At 49.3% G+C, this 23,711-nt stretch overlaps 1 protein-coding gene across 1 annotated transcript; it reads right to left on the bottom strand.

Annotated features, from left to right (window-relative positions):
• Nucleotides 1-885: 885 nt before the first annotated feature.
• LTO1 (LTO1 maturation factor of ABCE1) lies at nucleotides 886-8,463 on the bottom strand. The gene is made up of 5 exons (XM_059068651.2): nucleotides 8,277-8,463; nucleotides 6,779-6,884; nucleotides 5,602-5,672; nucleotides 2,423-2,540; nucleotides 886-2,136 (listed from the first exon to the last, which is right to left on the bottom strand). The coding sequence occupies exons 1-5, from the start codon at nucleotides 8,324-8,326 to the stop codon at nucleotides 2,068-2,070; spliced, it is 414 nt and encodes a 137-aa protein (XP_058924634.1). The 5' UTR covers nucleotides 8,327-8,463; the 3' UTR covers nucleotides 886-2,067.
• Nucleotides 8,464-23,711: the final 15,248 nt, after the last annotated feature.

A 23,711-nucleotide genomic window follows, 5' to 3' on the forward strand; every position in this document is an offset into this window, starting at 1 on the left:
TTGCCTGCAAACAATGGAAGCCCTACCAAAGTGGCCTTGAACTAGGGCATTCGTCAGCTCCTATAACCGAGCCCGGCAAGCGGAGCGCCTCTCGGGGTTCAGTCAGCACAGCTGCTCGGCAATGTCCTCGGGCTGGGTCCTCTGGCTGGGCTCTGCCACGCCCAGGTCTGGCTTCATCCGTAGCTGCTTGCAAGCTGCCTGTCATAACTCCAGGTGTCGCATCCCCACAGGACAACTTCCAAAAGAGACCATCTCTCTCAAGAGTGACGTGACCTTTCCCAGAAGCCCTCGGGTGTCCTCCACCGGATCATCAGCCAGAAGAGCAAGCTCCCCGGACCCCATCGCTGGAGGTGGCATCACAGGAACAGAGCGGTTGTGACACGAACAGGGGCTCTGTCTGTACTGTAATCCAGAACATCTGTCTTGGGTGACCAAGGGGTCCTGGAAACTGGGTCTCATCCTCCAAGAAGGAGCCAGGCTGGCACAGGTCAAGTCCGGTGTCCAGGGTCCCTGAAGATGATCGATGAGGCAGCTCGGCCCCGCGGGATGGGGGAAAGGAAGTGGCTGCCGGCTGCTCTTGACACCTGGCATGGGAGAGGCTGAGAGGAGAGAGATGGAAAGGGTGGGGGCGAGTGAGGTTTGGGGCAGGAGAGGTCAGTGATAAACGCACGCGGTGGCTGGCCAGGGGCAGCAGGACCCGACCCTTTCCTGAACATCACGGGGCGCCGTCCTGTCGCGGTAGCTGCCTCCATGCATATTAATGAAACACGCAGACACAAACACAACAGAAGGCTGTTTGGTGCGACCCTGGTACCTCAACCCCAAATATCACGGAGAAAGGAATGAATTTGCTAGATGTTGCATCAAAAATGGTCCCAGACAGCCTTTTGCTTTAAAATATACGCTTTATTTTTTTTTAATCATAAAAATAATACATTATCCAAATAGATTGCTTAGGAAGCACAAAAATGCACCCAGGAAAAAGACAACAAAAGCACCCCCATCCCACCAGCCCGAGATAAGTGCTGCTGGTGCCTGTGACGAAGGCGCACCCGAGGCCGTGCACCGCGTACAGATGACGCCTTTTAAGTCCGGGCAGAAGACAGAAGAACTCACACTAGAAGGAAAGCTGCAGTAAGGCTCCAAAGTTTCTGCACATAGGACGGTGGCCTTAAGGGCCTCCTCCCCTTGACCATTTTTGAGGCTGCAGAGCCCCACCCACCCAGGGACACAGGAAAAGCTCGTCCCGGCTTCCTGGGGACAGGGCTGGCCTCTGCTCCTCTCAGCCAGACGCCCACGTCCATGGCCACATGAGTTGCCCCAGGGCTCCATGGGGCGTAGCGGGGACCTGCAGGCAGGGGCCCCGAGCCTGTGGGCGCGCCGTGCGTTCCAGAGCGGCACCAGGAGACGGGGCTAGAGTCCCAGCTCTGCCGCCCACTGCCCTTGGACCAGGCAGTCTCTTGGGCCTCAGCTTCCTCGTCTATAAAATGGGAATAACGCCTACCTCATGGGCTCCTGAAGGGACTAAATAAAACATGAGAAGCAGGTCACAGCACTGGCACATCTCAAGGGTCAAGAAATGTCACAGTACCCATCACTCCTTCCCATTAACCTGCTTCGTGTCAACCCTGTGGCTCTCATTTTTTTTAAAAAACTGTCCCTCTGAGCGCTGACCAAAGCCCGGGGCATAAAGGGGAGGTTTATCCTATCCAGAGCCAACCCGAGTCTATATCCAGCCAGGCCTGCCAGGTGACGAGAACCCGTGAGCCAGGGGCCTGGACCCTGGACCAGAGAAGGGCAGCCCGGTGAGGGCTCTGCCAGGGCCGCGTTCACGCTGCAGGGCAGACAGGGCCCAACAAAGGACGGGCCCATGTTGGGGGGCCCCGTGAGCGGCACAGAGGCCATCCAGCAGCCCTCGGGGGAAGGCAGCCCTGTCAGCAGCCAAGCTGGAACCCTCCCTGCAAAGCAATGAATCCCCCATCATTGTTTTGCCTTTAATCACATTTTTAAACACTTAACATATGAACATCTGTTCCCTGATGTTTCGTCTCTGTGGGTCTGTCATCCTCAAAATGAAAGTCCGGAATCTCCTGCACTAATTTTAAAGTCGGGCTGGACGTTTAGTAATGAACAAAGCTGAAAACACAAAAGAAAAGAAAGTGGTTTTTTAAATTAGAGCAGAACTCTCTCTCTCTCTCTAGTTGCAGCTCTACTTCTCTAGGTCACCACCCTTCAAGAAGTTCTCACACCTGTTCCCTAGATGGTCCTCGGTTTGCTTACATCGACATACACAAGGATTTGCTTTACTGACCATTTATATGTTACCGGTGGCCCCCAAACAATGAGCAAACTGAGCCCCCAGGGCTGCCCAGCTACATCTGAGCAAGGCACCCCGACCAAAAAAAACACACAGGACACAAACCTGCTTAAATTTCCCTCTAATTCTGTCTAAGTCTTCATGAAGTTTATCATAAGTAGGGTCATCATAAGGGAATTTCTGAATCATTCTAATCAACGATTCTAAGACCTTCATCTTTTTGCTGTAAAACACAGAAATAAAGATTTTTAGTCCTTTGCACACAACAGGCTCGGCTTACTAACAGCGATGCCGCTCGATGGCTTCAAAGTGGTGGTGCTGACTCCATCTGTCATCACACTGAACAACCTTTACTCAGCTGGCGACGTGAGCCTGCCCACACCCGCATCCGGACATCAAGAGCGAACCCACCTTACAGGGACGGCTCCATCCGGACCCAGCGGCCAAGGCAACGCCAACCAGCTCGGCGACCCGCCGGTCCCCAGGTCTGACCCCAGGACAGACAGAAGCAGACGGGAAAGAGTGCCGGGCACAGCCTTGCCTGCTCCGGACCTGGGGATCTGCCAGGATCCGCAATCTTCACGCTCACCGCCTCTGGGAGTTTCACAGCAGGTAAACCGGGCAGCCCCTGCCGTCCATAGGGCAGAAACCAGTGGCTGGTGTTTGAGTTCGCCCCCTCTCCCAGGAAGACGAGGAGCTCAGCTGGTGGGCGGCCTGGAGCACAACCGCCCCAGGGCGCTCAGGTACTCACTTCTCTGAGCCTCAGCGGCCTCATCTGTAAAATGGGGCCTTAACGGCCACACCTCCCAGGCTCTCAAGAGGATAAAGCCCAGAACGTGCTGCAGAGCAGGGGCTCGGTAAACGTCAGTCTCCTCGCTTCATCCCCTGACCACATCTGATGCCCAGGGTGTCAGGAGCATGCCAGATATCTGACCCCTGGCAATCCTGAAGGACTCGTCCTTAGGATGAAGCGACAGCCATTCAAAGTGATCAGGACCTGCTCACATCTGCGGTTTTTAAACCAGTTTAGAAGAATTATGATGGCCACCTCTTGGAGAAAATACAAAACTGCCAAAGGTCAGAGTGAGTTAATTAAAGCAACAAAGCACTTGGTTTCCAGGGAGTTGGAAGGCAGATGCCAACATGAGGGAAATGGCTGTACCTGCCACGATACAACGACTACCAGCCACTCCCAACTCTGCAAGCAGCAACAGGTCATTCCTGCCTTCCCCGGTCAGTGAAGCTACTCCAGACACACCCAGCCCGTCGCACGGTCAAAGCCAGTGCATGCCTGGAGGGTGTGACCCACTGGCGGCTGGTGTGAGGGAAAAAGCCTTCTCGAGACTGCGGAAGGGGCAGAGGATCGTCTCAGGGTGGGTCAGAAAGCTACGGTCACCTGACGGAAAGGTCGCCATCCTTCAGGCTGAGATACAGCGCTCCACACAGCTTCTCTGGTGTTAAAATTCCCTTAGCTCACTGAATGATAACACACACGGCAGGTGTTTCTCTTTTAACATCCTTACTTGAAACATAAAGAAGCAGATCCTCTGCCCGCCTTCTACCATTTTTTAAAAAACTGTAGACTTAGAAAATCCAAAAACCATTGCTCTAAGATAAAGGTTTTAGGTTGTGTTTCAAAGGGCTCCCTGGGCTCTGCTGGTGGGGTAGGGATGGCGGGGCGGCGGACAGACCGGGGACGAGGCTTTAGGAAGGGAGGGAACCCCTGCCCTGGGGTGCAGGTTGCCAGACCCCGGGTGCGAGACCTTTCACACCCAGTGCAGGGCCCTCCGTGAGCCGCAGATCCCGGTGTGGGGAGGAGAGGCTGCTGGAGCATTCCAAGTCCGTGCACCCCACCCCGCCTTCGTGGACCGGGAGTGGGGAGCCACGCTCCGCTCCTACCACCACCCAGCGGCGCCCGGGGCTGCCAACCACTGTCCCAACCTGACCGCCAGCTACCCGCCCGCTCCCACTGAATCTTCAGAGGAAAATCTCCCCAAGATGGCCCTCGGCTGATGGACGAATCCAGTCAACTCCCACATGCTCAGTGACGGGACAAGTCAGAGAGCAGGCGAGCCCACAAGCACCCAGACTCTGTCTTGAGCAGCCCTGACATTTCAATATGGCTGTGGCCCAAGTTCTAGAAATTCAAAATATTCCAAATAAGATGACAGGTCACGTGGACAGGGGAATGCCAGCTTCCCTGCTCTGTTATCCACTCTCCTGGCACCCCTCCCAGGCCAGGCAAAGCCACCAGACATCAAGATGATGCAGAGCAGCCGCCGAAGCCCAGTGTTGGCTCCCATGAGCAGCAGGACGGCCTTTCACATAAGGGTGCGTTTCCAGCTTAAGAGTGAAGACCGGGGGTGGGGACAGGGTCCCAGGGCTTCAGGAAGCAGCACCCAGCAAGAGCACGCTCCAAAAACTACAGATGGGCTTCCCTCGTGGCGCAGTGGGACACGGGTTCGAGCCCTGGTCCGGGAAGATCCCACATGCCGTGGAACAACTAAGCCCGTGCTCCGCAGCAGCTGAGCCTGCGTTCTGGAGCCTGTGAGCCACAACTGTTGGGCCTGTGTGCCACAACTGCTGAAGCCTGTGCGCCTAGAGCCCATGCTACAGAACAAGAGAAGCCACTGCAACGAGAAGCCACCACACTGCAACGAAGAGTAGCCCCCGCTCGTCGCAACTAGAGAAAGCCCGCGTGCAGCAACGAAGACCCAACGCAGCCAAAAATAAATAAATTATTTTTAAAAAGGCTACAAACACTACAAATAACAGCTCATGGTTACTTAGTGCTTCCAGGTACCTGACACCTGTGAAACACATGAAATGGGTCATTTCATTAGCAGACCTTTCAGCTACATTAAAAAACCCAGTGACAAGGGAGTCACAATTTCTGAGCCCTGATCATACCAAGAATGTTCTGCTCTGTTTGTCAGAAGCTCAGAGGAAAGATGAATGAGAAGGTAATATCATTTTCATCATGGTTTGACTGGCAGGGTAACTAAAGGCCACTTAGCGCCCTAAGGTCTCCAGGGAAAAGGCAGGGGGATCCGAGGACCCTTGGGAAGTAATAACAACGGATGTTCACCCAACACCAGAAATGCGCCCGGCGCTTTCTGGTTACTCTTTCCTGTAAACCTCATGCCAACATTTCAGGTTCGGCCTGGTTATTTCTCCATTTTACAGATGAGGAGACTGAGACACTAACCACCCAAGGTCAGAGTGAGCTGTGAAACCGGAACGTCCCGTCCAGCCACCACAGAAGAAAGAAGGCTCTGCTTTACCTGTCTTTCTCAGTGGCGCAGCCATGCAGGAGACATCTCCAAGCAAAGGCAAAACCTTGGTAGCACCCGATCTGTGAATTTACAGAAGAGTAAAATGACTAACCAACAGCTATACTTGATCTAAATATCAAGCTCTCAAAACAAAAAGGGGGGTGGGGGCCCAGAGGGCAGTGGTGCTTCTTCTCTTGCTGTTCTGCAAGCACCCATTGGGCACCAGGCTACAGAAGTTGGAGGTCAAGTCACCAGCGGGGCAGCCGGCCCCCAAGGTGGCCCCACTGGACCCCACCTCCCCATCCCCTGGTATTCCTGCCCTGTGCGGCCCCCTGACTGGATCGGGGTGACCTTGATGAACAGGAGAACACACAGGAAGAGGCAGTACATGACCTCTGAATCTAGGCACTAACAGTGTCGCCTCTGCCCTGCCGACGTGGGTCACCCGCACAGTGTCATGGGGACACTCAAGCAGCCCTTTGGAGAGGTCCACACGGTGAGGACAGCCACGTGAGCAGACATCTGAGAAGTGGCTCCTCCAGCCCCAGCAAGCTTTCAGCTGACTGCAGGCTGGCTGACTCTTAACTCCAGCATCCAGAGACCCCGAGCCAGAACCAGCCGGCTCAGCTGCTCCTGGACCATAGACCCTCAGAATCCGTGTGAGATAATAAACAATGGTTGTCTTAAGCCTACGTGTCTTGTGCTGATTCGTTTTGCAGCAACAGACACCTAATACGGTCCTGACAGCCTCAGACGTTACTGTTTAGGGCCAGTTACCTCAATAAGTGAGGGCCAATCTAGGTCGAAGGGCAGGAGGAAAGGAAAATCAGGGATTTTATGGAATTCCAACAGAAACAGAAATGGCGTGTTCTCACGTGACCCAGGGCGCTCACTCTCTGGGGGAGGATTCAGCTGGCTCAAGACACAGGGCAGCACCGTGACACTCGACGTCAACTGAGGTGAGGGGGGCCTTGCTTTCTCTTTCTCCAGCCCACCTGACTTCATCACCTCCACACAGCAACACCCTCTGCGGGTTCTGTTCCGAGACGATTTCTCCGTCAACGTTCTGTCTAGCCTACTGCCGTGTGAAGAGGCCTGAAGTGGTGGCTCGATCATACTGATCATCAAGGCAAATTGTCAACGGGAAGAGAAAAGGAGTCCTTTCTAAGTGGGGGGTCCCACTTACCTCAGATCCGATTTTAGCTCCATGTAACGTGCCATACTGTCTTCCTTCAATCATACCCAAACTACTTCCTTCTTCATAGCCTTTCTGATAACCTTCCCCGTGAAACCTGCAACAGAGAAGAGGAAGCGTGAGCAAATAAACAGGAGAAAGAGCATTCCTCCTGCAAAAACTTTCCTCTTCCACATTACCCAGACCAAGCAAGACAGACCTAGTACTGTAGGAAAAGAACAAAATTTAAGCCAGAAAACTTAAGTTCCAATCTCAGCTCCACCCCTCCCTAAGTCTCTCCGTCTGGCAAGTCGCTGTAATTCTGGAAGCCCAATGTACCTCTTCTACAAAGAGGAAGGTGGGCTAAATCGGTGATTCCCGAACCTGGCAGAATATCAGAAACACACAGGAAAATGTCAAAGATACAAATTCAGGGGCCTCACCCCTCGTATTCAGTAAGTCTGGAGTATGGCCCAGGAATCTGCTTTGCAAAATCTCCCCGGTAATTCGTCTGCAGCCAGGTCATCGAGCCCCAGTTCTGAGTCTGTAAGCTACACTGCTTGGTCAAGTGCTTCAAAAACACCAAAAACTCTGCAACATGTACCGGGCTTTCCATCACATCTCAGGAGACTAGCAAGGAGAAACGCCATCAGATGATCAAAAAATGTACCGTAACCGTGGCGCCTGCAGTAGCATAAAGGTTCTGACTTTGAAGGCCCAGCAGTGCAATTGGCACCATCATAACCTGCAGTCACCAAAGTGAAAGGGGTGTGCTGGAGCGCCCAAGTGAGGCCGAGGGGATAGCTCCCACTTACTGGCTGTGTGGCCCTGGGAGTGACCTTGCCTCCTCATCTGAAAGACAGGGTGAAGGATAGGATCCACTTCACAAATAGGGATAAAATAAATAACGGGATACGACGCTTAGCTCAGCGTCCAATTCACAGCAAGCTCCAAATAAACGTGAGCGACTGTTTACTGTTCACTCTTTCTTAACTGACATCTATTGGTGTCTCAAGTGGGCAGGGCACTGGAAGACAGGCACAAAGCAACCAACAGCTTCCTCGTCCCGTCCCCCCGGCCCCGAGTCACAGCCCTAGGCGCTCCCCGGGGGCTGAGGAGGAAAAAGGATGACGCCTGACACATTTAAGGGCATGTCCGTGAATGCTGCCGTATGCCCTACCACTGAGGAACAAGAAAAAGGGGCTGCGCCCAGATGGCAAAGGTCCGTCCCACCCGAGGAAGGGGCGTCCCTGGAGAAAGACAGTCACCAGGCCGAGCAGATGCGTGAGGCAGCCCCGAACGGGGAAGACGGGTCTAGAAGAGCAGCTGGGCACATAGCGCTCGCCCGAGAGACCGATGAACAAAGGAGAAACACCAGCATCTCGAACCGTCCCGCGCCAGCCGCCTTCTGAGCCATAGCGCGTTCCCCCCAGGGCCCGGGTGGCCGCCGCAACCCAGCGGCTAGAAGCAGACCTGCTCGGATGGGGGCCCGGCTCAGCCCCCTACCCACCTCTCATCCGCCATCACGATGCCGTCGAACATGTCCTGAGTCCCGGCCATGGCGGCAGCCGGCCCGCCTCCAACCCCAGGCCCTCGAGCTCCGGCGCCAAGCGCTGCGGCCGCAGACCCAGGAGCTCGGGCACGGACGAACCGCTTCTGAAAAGGCGAAGTCCACTTCCGGGGGCGGCCCCGCGGGGCAGGCCGGGTAAGGACGGCACGCAGGAGGGCTCAGCACGCGCAGGCGCGGGGCCAAGCCGCGTGCGCGGCGGCGGCGCTGGGCGGAGCTGGGCCAGGACGCGGCCCCGCCCCGAGGCCTCTTCGACTGGGTCCCGGGCTCCCGCCAGGGGTCAGCTGCTCTCCACCGGGAGCATCCAGCTGGCTGCCGGGAGGGGGGCGGGTGACCAGTGACCTCATTGTCACAAAACCAGGCAGATGCAACCGAACTGCCAAAAGCGGCTTGGAAGGAATCAGGGAAAAAAACTGGAAAAGTTACCAAAGAACCAACGCTTCCGGAGCCTCTGCCAGTGCGGTTTTGAGGGGAAATTTTCCATGAAGGGCAATTCCCGGGCTGGAGGCACGGCCCAGAGGAGAGTGGCCCGGTCCCCCATCGACCCCGACCCAAAGCCAGGGGCCACCCTCCAGGACGACGTCACATTTGAGACCCCGCCTACAATTCCATTAAATCCATGTTAACAGTAATCCAGGGACTGCAGGCCTTTGTCCAAGAAACGCAGGGCTGATCAGACCCCAGGGAAAGTGAAACAGCAGCAGGTGACAGGGAAACAGCCTGATCGTCTTAACACTCGCTGGGAAAGGCATTATACATGTTGAAACTTGATTGAAACTCTATAGTTTTTTTAAAACTGGAAATAAAAGTTTTTGTGTTTTTATTCTTGCAGTTGTTTGATTGTAAAGCAAAAGCAGAGTAATTCATAATTCACGTAGAGAGTCAAGAATCAGCACAGAAGGGTTCATGATTAAGAGCCACCTGTGCCCTCACTCCAGCTGGAGGCATCCCTGCCTCTTGAAAAAATTGCTTCTAGCTTTAGTCCTCCCATTTGTCATTGCCATGACAGATACTTCCTGAGCACGATTTTTTTTTTTTTCTTTTTTCCCGGTACGCGGGCCTCTCACTGGTGTGGCCTCTCTCGTTGCGGAGCACAGGCTCCGGACGCACAGGCTCAGCGGCCATGGCTCACGGGCCCAGCCGCTCCGCGGCACGTGGGATCTTCCCGGACCGAGGCACGAACCCGCGTCCCCTGCATCGGCAGGAGGACTCTCAACCACTGCGCCACCAGGGAAGCCCCTGAGCACGATTTTTTAAAGGTACTTCAAACTATCAGCCACAAAAGAACGTAGATATGAAATACCAAAAGCATTCCCATTAAAATCGGGAGTAAAACGAGAATGCCTTTATCACGTGCCCATTGAACGCATCTAGGAGGCCTAACCAACGCAATAAAATTGAGCAAAAAGTCTATCCAAAAAAAAAAAAAACAATCCAACAAACTACTCTTATTTGTAGGTGTGATGGTCCATCTAGAAATCCCCAGATAAGCATTTAAGACACTCTCAGAATTCGTAGTAGAGTTCAGCAAGTAGCTATATACATGAAGAATCGCCAAAAAAATCATTTGCTTTCTATTATTCTAACACTAATTGGTAGTAGCCTGAGCAGGGATGACTGGGGAAATCCACTTTACCAAGGTCACAGTAAATTTCTTAGAAATAACAAGATTTGAGCAGGACCTATACAAAGAAAACTACAGCTATACCACCACCCTAGATGGGAAGAAATGCAATACCAATCAGTTTCCACATGATCTGGGGAGAATGTGTCAAATTCTAAATTTCATCTGGATGAATAAATTGATAAGAATAACTAAGATGTTTTTGAAAGAGAATGATATGGAGGGCTTGCCATACCAGATTTGAAATGATAGAAGTCTCCATAAAAATATTGTAGCATATTGGTTCAAGAATAGACAGATGAATGAAATAAAGATGGAATGGCCTGGAAGAAGACTCTAGGAAATGTAAAACCTTTCCACATGATAAAAACACCACAAATTAATGAGGAAAGGGGATATGCATCAATCACTAAAATGGGAAAATTTGTGGTTTGGGAAAAGTCTAGTTCCATTTATATCTCATACCATTCATCAAAGTAGTTCCAAATGAATAAAGACTTTTTTAAAAAGACATTTAAAAATTTAGGTGGAACATTCAGGTAAGCGTGGAGATGCATTTTTTAAAATATTTATTTATTTATTTGGTTGTGCCGGGTCTTAGTTGCAGCAAGTGGGCTCCTTAGTTGTGGCAGGTACGTGGGATCTAGTTCCCCGACCAGGGACCAAACCCGGGACCCCTGCATTGGGGGCACGGAGTCTTATCCACTGTACCACCAGGGAAGTCCCTGGAGATGCATTTTTAACACATGAAAAGCCACAGAGGACATCACGAAGGAAAAACCAATGCAAATGTGGTAATGAACAAAATTAAGAACTAAAGAACAATCTGGGGATATATTGGTAATAAATTTTATAACTAAAGGAATAATATTTCTGGTTTATAAAGAACTTATTCAAATGCATAAGAAATAAATGCATCTTAACCGGAAAAAATGGGCCAAGGAATTGAATATATAATTCACAGAAAAGAACAACAGCTGACTAGCAAACAAAATTATAGCAAAGGCAGAATTACTAGTAGTAAAAGAATGAGAAGCAAAAGAAAAAGTTGAATCTTTTACCTTTTTAAAATTGTAAAAAAAAAAAAAATCATCTTTTTTAGAACGAAGATACTCTCAATGCCCATGGATGCCTAAGTTAAAGCTACCTTTTGGTCCAGCAGTTTGAAAAGATAGGAAGGGCATTTAAAATGTTTTTTACCCTTCCACCTAGTAATTTCACTTCTAGGACTTCAGTTCAAGGAAATAAACAGAGAAAAGTGAAATTTTTTTATACAACACTGTCCATTGCAGCATGATAGCATGATCTGTAAAAGCCAGAAAGAGAAACCAGCTTATGATGACAAAAGGGAGGCTAATGATACATATATGGTAGGATATTCATACGGAAGACTCTTAAGCAACCGCCAAAAATAATATTTGAAACAAGAGTAATGTCACAGAGAATGCTCGTGATGTTTAAGGAAAGAGAAAAAAACTCTAGTACACCTGAAACTAACATGATACTGTAAATCAACTATACTTCAATAAAAAAATTAAAATTAAAAAATAGAAACAAAAGGGGAAAAAAAGAAAAAACTCTACATACATATATTCCAATTCCATCGACATTAAACAATTAGGCTTTTAAAAAGACTAAAGTAAGCACACCAAAATGTTAACAGTGATTATATCTAGATTTTGGAATTACAGTAATTTTTAAATTTCCTTTTTTATTTTTTCTAAGTACTCCATGTTCGCACAGTGAACACGAGTGACTTCTATAAGAATAAAAACGTTCAAAAAATATATTTTGGAAAGATGAAATGAAATAGACTTTGTATTATTTGTCCTTTAAATATCTTTTCATTTTTAGCTTTTTTTTCTTTTTTTTGTAAGCAAATGAAATCACAAAACATTTGGGATGTAGGAAAAAGAGCAAAACAAGAAAGCAAATAAATCCACTCTCCCACCACTCTGGCCACCAATTCATTTTTGCTAATTTTGTTACATTTTTTCCTTTGAATTTCCACACAAAATAATCTTCATATATATACAACTTTATATCCTTCCCATACCCACTTCACACTGTATTACAAACATGTCCCAAGTGAGGGAACTGTTCTCTATTATGACATACATAAAATACATGTCCTGACCATAAACCTTATCAGCTGAAAGAAAATAAAACAAGCTATATTTTTTGGCATAGGGAAACAGATATGTGATGAGAGAAAAAAAAAGAGACCAATCACAACATAAAATTCGTGGGTATAAAGATTTGTACAGAAGACCACGAGTCAACCTCAAGCTTTTTAAAAAAGAGTGCAAAGCTTTGAAAGATTATATGCATTACAAATATCAACATTATTCATTTCACATTATTAGTTTGAAAATTAAAGCTTTAGAGGGTTCCCAAGCTGTGTTCCTAAAATATTGTTTTGAACACAGATTGTCTTAACATTGAAGGATAAGAGTTTGATTACATTATCTTGGATCTTCAATATTGTATTCAGAAATTGCTTCCTTTTGCAATGAGGGCCAGACTTTAAAACTAGGGCTTTGAAGGTAGAAAAAGGCAAAGTTTTAAAGTTCAAATATAATTTATTTCAAAAGCCTTAAGTAAGTTTCAAATTTGGTGCCCATGTTAGCAACTGAACCCATAAAAAGTAGGCAGGGGACTTCCTGGTGGCACAGTTGTTGTGCCACAACTACTGAGCCTGCCTGCCACAACTACTGAAGTGCTCTGCAGCAAGAGAAGCCACTGCAATGAGAAGCCTGTGCACCGCAACAAAGACCCAACACAGCCAAAAATAAATAATAATAAATAAATTTTAAAATATATATATCAACTAAAAATTTTTTTAAGTAGGCAGGAAAAATCTGAATTAATCTCTCTCCTTGTTATGTTAGTTTTTGAGAAAACTTTGTGATATTTCCTTGTGTTTATCTTAGGAACTGAAATTTCTCCACCTAATTGAATGGAATAAGAAATGATTTGTATGGGTACAATGAAAACTATCTAAAAAAGTTTTCAAAGGTATAGAGCTTTCTAAGCTTCAATTTTTAGTTCCCTCTTGAAGCTGCCTTGATTGCACTTATTCTAGTGGTTTCAAAACACTAATATTAAATACTTAATTTATAACAAAAGATACAAAGGAGATGGCATAACCAACTCCCAGGAATCTACCATATTAACAAATAAAACATAGTTTTAAAAATAGAAATATTTTGGGCTTCCCTGGTGGCGCAGTGGTTAAGAATCCTCCTGCCAATGCAGGGGACACGGGTTTGAGCCCTGGTCCTGGAAGATCCCACATGCCGCGGAGCAACCAAGCCCGTGCGCCACAACTACTGAGCCTGAGCTCTAGAGCCCGCGAGCCACAACTACGGAGCCCACGCACCACAACTACTGAAGCCTGCGCACATAGAGCCCATGCTCTGCAATAAGAGAAGCCACCACAATGAGAAGCCCGCGCACGGCAACGAAGAGTAGCCCCCGCTCACCGCAACTAGAGAAAGCCCGCGCATAGCAACGAAGACCCAACACAACCAAAAATAAATAAATAAATTTATATTAAAAAGATACGCTTGCAGGTTTCTTCTTCAGCCACCATAGGAGCAAATGACACATTTTGTGTTTAACTTGCTTTTTTTGTCCTAATAAAATGGCTGTGTTTCCAGGTTAAGCACTGTACAGCTATAGATCAATTTTTGTTTGGTTAGTTTTGGAGGCTGCCTAGTATTTCATGTGAATATAAAATTTTAAAAAAAATCAATTCCAATAAATCAGCATTTTCCAATAAGCTTTGATGAAGTTTGTTTTTCATTTTAGTTATATCCACCTGGTTCTCTTTGAGCTTGAGCAAGAATATGCAAACAGATCTATTTTTAAAACATTTTTATTGAAGTATAGTTGATTTACAATATTGTGTTAATTTGGACCCAACACAGCCAAAAATAAATAAATTCATTAATTAATTTTTAAAAATAGAAATGTTTTTAATGGAAAAGAATAGGAAAATAATATATATATGTATAACTGAGTCATTTTGCTGTACAGAAGAAATTAACACAATATTGTAAATCAACTATACTTCAATCAAATTTTTTTTAAATAGGAAAAAAAAGCTTATTGGAAAGTGCTGACTTATTGGAATTGATTATTTTTAAATTTTATATTCACATGAAATACTAGGCAGCCTCCAAAACTAACCAAACAAAAATTGATCTATAGCTGTACAGTGCTTAACCTGGAAACACAGTCATTTTATTAGGACAAAAAAAGCAAGTTAAACACAAAATGTGTCATTTGCTCCTATGGTGGCTGAAGAAGAAACCTGCAAGCGTATTTTTTTAATATAAATTTATTTAATTATTTTTGGTTGTGTTGGGTCTTCGTTGCTGTGAGCGGACTTTCTCTAGTTACAGCGAGCGGGGGCTACTCTTCGTTGCGGTGCGAAGGCTTCTCACTGCGGTGGCTTCTCTTGTTGCGGAGCACGGGCTCTAGGCACACAGGCTTCAGTGGTTGTGGCACATGGGCTGAGCTGTCCCGCAGCATGTAGGATCTTCCCGGACCAGGGCTTGAACCTGTGTCCCCTGCACTGGCAGGCAGATTCTTAACCACTGCGCCACCAGGGAAGTCCCCTGCAAGCTTACTGACTGGTTTTATTATATGTTCAAAAATAATCTGCAGGAGGGACTTCCCTGGTGGTCCAGTGGTTAGGACTCTGTGCTTCCACTGCAGGGGGCACAGGTTCGATCCCTGATTGGAGAACTAAGATCCTGCATGCCTCGTGGGGCCAAAAATAAGTAAAGAAAATAAATTAAGAACTACTTTAAAAAATAATAATGATCTGTAGGAACAGGGTCCCTTTCCTAGTGTAGATGAACTCTATCCAAGTCCTAGAGTTACAGAGCCCCTCTCTGGGGGATAGGATTGATGAGATTATAAGTAAGCTTTATTTTCTCCTTTATATGTTTTTATGAGGTTTTTTTTTTTTAATCACAAAGTAATATCACTTTTCATAATCAGGGGGAAAAGAAGGATTTCAGTTTCTTAAAAGGAAGTCATTAAATGACAATTCATTTCCAGGAAACAAACCTCCGTCTTGTTCTCTATTCATCATACATAAGTGAAAACACAGTTGGAAAAGAGGAGTGCTTTTCAGGCTTTCATCCAAGTTTGACCCCCTGGGGCAGGGGGCAGAGAATCCAATGGTTGAGGCCCTTGCAGGCTTTCTGCTGGATTCTCTTCTGCCCCTTCCCTGCAGGAGGCGCTCTGGAGCCTGCCTGCAAAGGGCCATTTTCCACCTGCCTCCCCAGGAACCCTCAGCAGCCACAAAGCAAAAGACCTGGGGTAGGGGTGGGGGCCTGAGCTGTGACTAGTGACCATGAACAGGGGTCCTCTGAACACCCACCTGCTACAGAAGGGCCCTGGCCAGCAGGGGTGAGCCTCTGCCCCGCCACCCCCAAGGCAGCAGGGATCCCTGGGAGGCTGAACGGCCTAGGCCAGTGCTGTGTGGGACAAGCTCTGAGATGCGGGTCATACTGTGTGACCCCGGCCCCCCAGCTTCTAATCACCCATCTTTCTGGCTTGGCTCCGGGATCCACAGGGACAGAACCATGGCTTCCCAATGCAGGAAGGAGAAACAGTGGTGGCCGCCACTGCCTTTCTGGAAAGGAGAGTCCTCCGAGCAGGCAGGGCCAGACTCCCTGCCTCCTTAAAGCCCGGGCCAGTCTCAGGGGAGTCACATGCTGATAGAGAAGCAGAGAGATTTGGGGAAAGTAGCTCAAAGATGTGGCAACAAGCCCTCCAGTGAGCGGGGCGTGGAAGTCTAAGAGGAGACTTACTTTCCACTCTTAACCCTTGTGTTAGTCAAGCTGGGCTAGGCTGGGCTGCGAAAACAAAGAAACACTGCCGTTGCTGTGGCTTAACCCGGGAAGGGTTATTTCCCACTTATGCAGACTCCAGTATGCGCCAGGCAGCGGTTTCTCCAAAACCGTGATTTTCAAAGTAAATAAAGTTTGAAAAGACAATATGAACGTTTGGGTGTTAGCAGATACCAAAACTGCAGAGCTTACTTTGCACAGGGTCTAGCACAGAGTAGATGCCCAAAAGATGGCTGTGGAATAAATAAGTGAGGGCATGCGGGCGGCTGAGAGGTACCCCCTCAGCTTTGGAGGGAGGAGGGGCCAGAGGCCACCATGGCTGTGTTTGTCCACGGCCTGCCCGGTCATCCCAAAAGAGATAAAGGGTTTTCTTTATCAGAGCTCAAAGATCTTTTACCAGGATGGGAGCCAGCCCTTCAGAGCTATACTACACCTGTGGTTGAGGAAGTAGAGCCCCAGACCAAGCCATGACCGGTCCAGGCCTGGCATGGTCTTCCAGAGAGGGGGTGTCCTGCCGAGGCCACGTGATGGACGAAGGCACAAGCCAGCTCTGCTCCGATCCCTAGCATAGGGGGCGTGTAAGACTCATGACCCCTCCCCCTCATTTGTAGAGACGTGGACGGATCTAGAGATTGTCATACAGAGTGAAGTAAGTCAGAAAGAGAAAAACAAATATCGTATGTTAATGCATATATGTGGAACCTAGAAAAATGGTACAGATGAACCGGTTTGCAGGGCAGAAATAGAGACACAGATGTAGAGAACAAACTTATGGACACCAAGGGGGGGAGGGGGGTGAACTGGGAGATTGGGATTGACATATATACACTAATATGTATAAAACAGATACATAATGAGAACCTGCTGTATAAAAAATAAATAAAATTTTTTTAAAAAAAGAAAAAGACACATGACCCCCCTGTGGAGGCTCTCTAAGGTCTCCACAGGGCTGACACCCGTTCCTTTCTTCAAAGGGGCCTCAGCTCTGAGCCTCCAGTGTCCGCCTCCAGGGGCTGTGGTCCCCCCTGGCTGGGGACCCCTCTCTGGACTTTTCCTCTACTGCACCAGCAGCCCTTCCCCCTCCACGCACCCCCCACCCCATTCCTCCCCAGCTGGAGGGTGGCATCCGGAAGAACCCCAGTCAGGCCCAGAGTGCGGTCTTGGGCAGCAAAGGGTGGGCAGTGCCCTCAACAGCCTTCCCTTCCCTCCCTTGCTTGGTGGCTGGTTCTGGTCCTGGAAACCAGCTTTTGCGGCATCTGAAATGCGGTCTCACCCACTGGGCATTAGTGGAATTCCCCTGGCCATGCCTCAGTTTGCCCATCTGTAAAATGGGAGGAATACTGATATCCACCTCGCAGGTTGATAAGAAGAAGATGAGTAGCTGGCACGCGGGCAATAGAATAAATTCATAACTATTATAAATACAATACATTTTAAATGTCGGGCTGCAGAAGGGATGGAGCCTTCCTCTCCTCTCGCACTCTCCCCGGGTCCACGATCCGAGGTTCTCCCGCCTCCCACGGGGGTCGTCTGCGAAAGAGGGCGGGTGGGCGGCGGCTGATCAACCAACCACAGGACGAGACAGAGGATGGGGAGCACGGGAGCCGCGAACACGCACCTCCGGGTCTCCAGCCGGCGCGGGGCAATTCGCACACCCGCCACCGGGGGGCGCCATTGCGCTTCGGACCGGCTCCCGCCCCACTCGGGCCGCCGCCGCCCCGCAGCCAGGGCTCAGGCACCCCCTCCCCGCTGCCCTCCTACGGGTTCTGGAACATTCTTCTCCGGAGCTTCCATTTCACCAGCCGGGACACCAAAACGACGATAAGGACCCACTGTGTGTCAGAGCCTCTTCGTAGGTCACCACTGTCGTTCTTAAAAGCAGCCTTGGAGATGGACTTTATCAGCATAACTCACAGAGGCTCTGGAAGGGTACGCGGCTTCTAAGAGGCAAACGTCACAGCCCGTTCACCGGGCAGACACCTCTGTTACAACCCAACTCAGCCCCTGCCTACCCATCCCCCACCAGGGACTGATCAGGGGGCCTTGGTCCACCGCCCCTGTCGGCTCGGAGCCCTCGGATCACATATGGGAGAAAATGTGGGCCAGTGACAGGTTACCCAGTTCTGATGGGAGAAGCGGGGTTACGGAGCCCCGCCTTCCAGGTCCCCCAGGGGTGCACTCATGTCCTGGAGCTTTGCCCCGCCAGGCGGCTTGAGTCTGGGCCCAGCTACCCGCCAAGGTCTCAGACTCCTTCATGGGGGGCTGGTGTTGGGGTCCAGGCTTCAGTATCAGTCACTCTACCTGGGGCCCAGGGGCTGTGGGCAGAACAGCTGACAAAGAGGTGACCCCCACCAGCCCTCGTGTATGGGGAAGCCCAGGCGGGTTGGCGTCTGCCGCGCTGTGGGCGTGGTACCGTCACCACCTGATCTCAGTCTCCCGTAAAGTAAATTGAGGTCGGAGGTGCTGATGAGTCCGAGTCTGTGCCCAAGTGTGTGTTAAAATTGCCCCTGGGTAGATACATTGAGAATGCAGTCTGGCAGCCTCTGGAAATGTTTGTAATGTGCGTGCCCTTTTATGCAATTCCTCGTGTGTCTGTCCATCTGTCGTGGGTTGAATGACGGCTCCAAGAAGATATGTTTAAGTGCTAACCCCAGAAGTTGTGCATGTGACCTTAGTTGGAAAAAGTGTCTTTGCAGATATAAGAATCTTGAGGTGAGAACACCCTGGACTATCCACATGGCCCTAAATCCAATGACAAGTGTTACATTGTAACACAGAAGAGGAGACACACAGAGGAGAAGATGAGGCAGAGGCTGGAGCGATGTGGCCACAAGCCCAGGGACACCTGAAGCCCCCAGAAGCTGGAAGAGGTAAGAAGGATCCTCCCCGAGAGCTCAGGAGGAAGCGGGGCCCTGCGGGCACCTTGATCTCAGACCTCTGGCCTCCAGAACTGGGAGAGGACAAATCGGCATTGTTTTAATCTCCTGGCTTGTGGTCATTTGTTACGGCAGCTCCAGGAAATGAACACAGCACCCTGGAAGATGCTTGCTGATGAGCACGGAGAGACACATTCAAGGATATCTCTAGAGTACTGCTGATAAGAGGAAAGGAAAGCATCTCAGCATCCGTGTGCCTCCACAGCCCGTGGTGTTGAGAGCAGTTCACGCGTAGGACGGAATCCTGTGTAGGAGGAAGCAGGCTAGTTTAGTTGCCGTGGTCAGGAAGGTCTGCCATAAAGTGAGAGGGTGCAGTCACTCCAGGCAGAGCCTAAGGGTGAGTGGTCAGGTTGGAGGAGGAGCCGTCAGGAGGCCAGAGAGGCTGGTAGAGGGATGGAGTGGGATGGAGAGAGGGGAGAGGGGAGAGGGGAGGGCAGGGAGAGGAGAGCAGTGCGGCGGGGGATTACGGGGGCTTGGGACCAACAACGGATGTAGCAATGCACACAGCCCGGAATGGGTGGGACAGTGAGCGGGGGTGGTGGGGGGGAGGAAGATGGACTTCTTTTTGCCCATGGAATTTGCTTTTTCCGTGCATCTTTATTAGTGTAATTAAATACACACCTTTTTAAAAAAATTTTTTTTTCCATATTTTTTTCACACACCTTTTTAAAAGGAATCTCATGTGGAAGCCAGGGACCCAAGCCTGCTCCCCCATTTTACAGGCGGGAAGGTGGAGGCCCAGAAAGGACCAGGCTCTGCTGCTGGTGTCATAGCTGTGGCCAGTGAGGACTCCTCACCAGGCTCCCCACTCCCCCTCTTAGCTGTCCATCAGCCCCCCACCCACCTGGCCTGGAGGGGGTGCGTGTTTGGCGGACAGCACTCCTGTAATGATGGCCCCCGCATTCTCTTCTGCACCCCGAGGCAGATGGAGCTTCCCAGGGACCTGCAGGACCCCAGGACTCTGAATGCCCCCCCGTGACTCACCCTCCAAGTTATACTTCTTCCTTTGGCCAAAAGGACCCCTCCTCACCTAGGTTTTCCCTCCATCACCCACGAGCAAGTGCCTCCAGGACGCAAGATGCTGAGTGAGACCCGGATCCTGCCTCCCCGCGAGCTCCTGGTCCATAGCCTGTGGTTCTGTGAGTGATACAGGCTGACATCACATCAGTGAGTCTGTGGGTATCCTGGGGCTGGGGGTACAGCGGGAAATGAACATTAAAACCTGCCTCATGGGGCTTAGGTGCTAAGAAAATGGGCTAAGTCCAGGTTAAATGCTCTCATCTGGACTTCATTCTCAGCAACGTATGTGGAGATATTTATTAGCTTGCTAAGTGTGCCGTAGTAAAATGATCCCAGAGATCTCACTCCTGGGCATACATCTGGAGAAAACTCTAATTTGAAAAGACACACGCACCCCAATGTTCACAGCAGAACTATTCACAATATAGCCAAGACATGGAAGCAACCTAAGGGCCCATCAACAGAGGAATGGATAAGGAAGATGTGATATATATATATATATATATAATGATGGAATATTATTATATTCGGCCATAAAAAAATGAAAGCATGCCATTTGCAGCAACATGGGTAGACCTAGAGATTTTCATACTAAGCAAAGTAAGTCAGAAAGAAAAAGCCAAATACCATATGGTATCACTTATATCTGGAATCTAAAATATGATACAAATGAACTTTACAAACCAGAAATAGTCTCACAGACATAGAAAACAAACTTATGATTACCAAAGGGGAAAAGGGGGATTAATTAGGAGTTCGGGATTAACATACACACACTATTATATATAAAATAGGTAAACAACAAGGATCTACTGTATAGCACAGGGAACTATGCTCAACATCTTGTGATAACCTATCATGGAAAAGCCTCTAAAAATGAATAGATAGCTATGTATGTATGTATAACTGAATCACTTTGCTGTACACCTGAAACTAACACAACATTGTAAATCAACTATATTTCAATAAAAATTTTTAAATGGGAGGCTTAAACAACAGAAGCCAATTGTCTCTGTTCTGGAGGCGGCAGGTCCAAGGTTTGATTCCTGCTGAGGCCTCTCTCCGTGGCTGGCAGCCGGCGTCTCCCATTTCCTCGTGTGGCATTTCCTCTGCGTGCAGAGATATATGTACAGGATATATATATCCTACAGTTATGTGCTTCCTGTACTTCCTTCCAGAGATGTCCCCTGCACACATAAGCCTCTGGGAAGGATGGCAGTTGGTGACATTTGCCTTAAACTCTAGATGGGAGGAGGAGAAGGCAAGGAGGAAACTTAAAGTTGTTAAGGAAGTTAAGAGGGAGGAAGGAAGGAAGGCGGGAAGGAAGTTTGGATGGATGGATGGATGGACGGATGGACGGATGGAAGGAGGGAAGGAAGAGGAGGGGGAGGAAGAGGAAAGATTGAGTTCTGTCTTAGTCCAGCAGGGCTGCCATATAACAGAATTTCAAAGACCAGGTGGCTCCAGAATGAAGGAGAAATAGACATTCTCAGATGAAGGAAAACTAAGAGAATTTGTTGACAGCAACCCTACCAATAAAGAATGGCTAAAGGAAGCTCTCTGGAGAGAAAGAAAGTAGAAGAAGGCTTGGAACTTCAGAGAGGAAAGCGCATCGGACTGGTCACACACACCGGGGCTAAATACACGAGACTATCTTTATCATGCGTTCTTTAAGATCCTATTTGGTCTGTGTTTTATTTCCGTCCTACCCCTAAAACACAGACCTACTAGAGCATGGACTTGAGGATATGGGGAGGGGGAAGGGTAAGCGGTGACAAAGTGAGAGAGTGGCATGGACGTATATACACTACCAAACGTAAAACAGAGAGCTAGTGGGAAGCAGCCTCATAGCACAGGGAGATCAGCTCGGTGCTTTGTGACCACCTAGAGGGGTGGGATAGGGAGGGTGGGAGGGAGACGCAAGAGGGAGGGGATATGGGAGCATATGTGTATGTATAACTGATTCACTTTGTTGTAAAGCAGAAACTAACACACCATTGTAAAGCAACTCTACGCCAATAAAGGTGTTAAAAAAATAAAAAATAAAGAGAAAGATCCTGTTCAGTGAATCAAAAACAGTAACATCTGACGTGGGACTCAACTTTTGCAGAGGGAAGACTTAAGACGATTTTACTTGGAAAGTGGGTGGGGGAGCAAAAGATGGAAGGAAAAGGAAGGTTCCTCTCCTCCACACTCAGAGTGTTAAGGGTCTGGTATCAGTAGGCAGTGAGGACTTGTGTGTGTGTGTGTGTGTGTGTGTGTGTGTGTGTGTGTGTGTGTGTGTGTGTGTGTTGGGACACCCAGAGCACAGCCGCTGAGAAAACTCTCTGTCCCCCAGTCCCCCTCCCGCCCCTCTCTCTCCCCTCCCCCACCTCTCCCTCCCCTTCTCGGTCTCTCTCCACCTTTCTCCCTGTCTTTGTCTCTCCCCACAGTTGCAAAAGATACACCTCCCCTCCCCATTCCCGGAGTTGAGCCTCCTCTCGGGTGCCTTGATAGTGGGGGAGGGCAGTCTGGTAGCGCAGGTAGGCTGTCCTGTCCTCTGTAACTAACTGGGGGGAAGCAGCTTCTGCATCCTGGGTGGCCCTATCCTCACCCACCTCTTAGACCTCCCAGTCTTTTGGATCCTTTCTAGGTGGCATGTCCTGATCCAGAAGAGGGAAGCTCACTCAATCTAGCCCTAAATGGTGAATGTAGGCATTTAGAGGGAATTCTTCTCCCCCTGGGTTTTCCTCTAGGGAACCAACCCCCCTCAATCCCAGAGCTTTGCGGGGCTGACTCTTCCAGGTGCTGGAGGAAGTGACATGGAGCTGACCCAGTCAGAGCATCCTGGCCCCGGCTGTGGAATGAAGATGGGACGTGCTACGGGTCCCCCAGACCTGATTCTGGGACTCCTGCTGGAGCTGTTGGTAGGAGAGAACTGTGTGTGACCCCTGCCGAGGCTGCAGGAGGACAGAAAAGAAGCCAAAGCTGCTGGGGACCTTCTTGTCATCACGAACAGGAAAGTGCCCGGAAACAGAGACAGAGACGCACAGAGACGCTGACGCCTGATGCTGGGTCTGGGCCCAGGCCCAGCATGCCACAGGCCTTGAGGGGGTGTAGGGATTCTCACTTTACAGACGGGAACGAACCCGAAGAAAGAATGGGATTCTCCCAAGGCTTCCCTGCCCCTGGGGTCTTTCGAATTCTGCTTCTGGGCTCTGACCACTGGACAGGCTTGTCCAAATGAGCCATTTTCTGCCCCTGGTCCTCCCTCCTTATTGGACCCCCATGTCAATGGTGTGGAGCTAAAGCAAGGGCTGCCAGATAAAATACAGGACACCAGTCACATGTGAATTTCAGATGAACAATGAATAATTTTTTAGTATGTCTCAAATATTGCACGGGACATACTTAATACTAAAAAAAACCAAAGCGTTGCTTATCTGAGATTCAAATTTAACTGGGCATGCTGAATTTTATTTGCTAAATTTGACAACACTATCTAAGGTAGGAAGGGAAAGACAGCAAGAGGGCAAGGCTACCTTCCTAGGGAGGTAAGGCAGGTGAGTGGATGCTAAGAGACAGACTCAAAAAAATATTCTTCCCTATCTCCTGCCAGAGTGCCCACATCTTCCATAGAGACAGTCATCATGACTCTTTGGTCACCAGGTCAAGTGAAAATGTGACCTGGAGGGAAAGCATATCAACCATCAACACTCTAGTGTGAATTAGTTTACAAGGTTGTGCATTTACTCATTGCCAGCTATGCTGTAGGGAGGAGGTTCCAGGGACGGAGGCTTTTCATTTTCCTTGTTTCCCTGTGGTCCTCAACCTGGGCTGCAGAGGAGAACCGCAGAGGAGTTTTAAAATTCCTACTGTCCATGAGAACAGACTGGTGGTTGCCAAGGGGGAGGGGCTTGGGGAGGGTCGGGGTGGGGGGAGTTCGGGG

The sequence above is a fragment of the Kogia breviceps genome, chromosome 7 (assembly GCF_026419965.1).
Source record: "Kogia breviceps isolate mKogBre1 chromosome 7, mKogBre1 haplotype 1, whole genome shotgun sequence".
NCBI lineage: Eukaryota > Metazoa > Chordata > Mammalia > Artiodactyla > Physeteridae > Kogia > Kogia breviceps.

What these genes read in the sequence shown, in the direction of transcription:
- LTO1 (XM_059068651.2), bottom strand. Translation starts at nt 8,326, where the DNA reads ATGGCCGGGACTCAGGACATGTTCGACGGCATCGTGATGGCGGATGAG. An exon ending in ATCGTGATGGCGGATGAGAG is followed by an intron (nt 6,885 to 8,276) that starts GTGGGTAGGGGG and finishes TCTCTGTTGCAG; the next exon opens with GTTTCACGGGGAAGGTTATC. An exon ending in TTAGAGGGAAATTTAAGCAG is followed by an intron (nt 2,137 to 2,422) that starts GTTTGTGTCCTG and finishes TTGTGTTTTCAG; the next exon opens with CTTTGTTCATTACTAAACGT.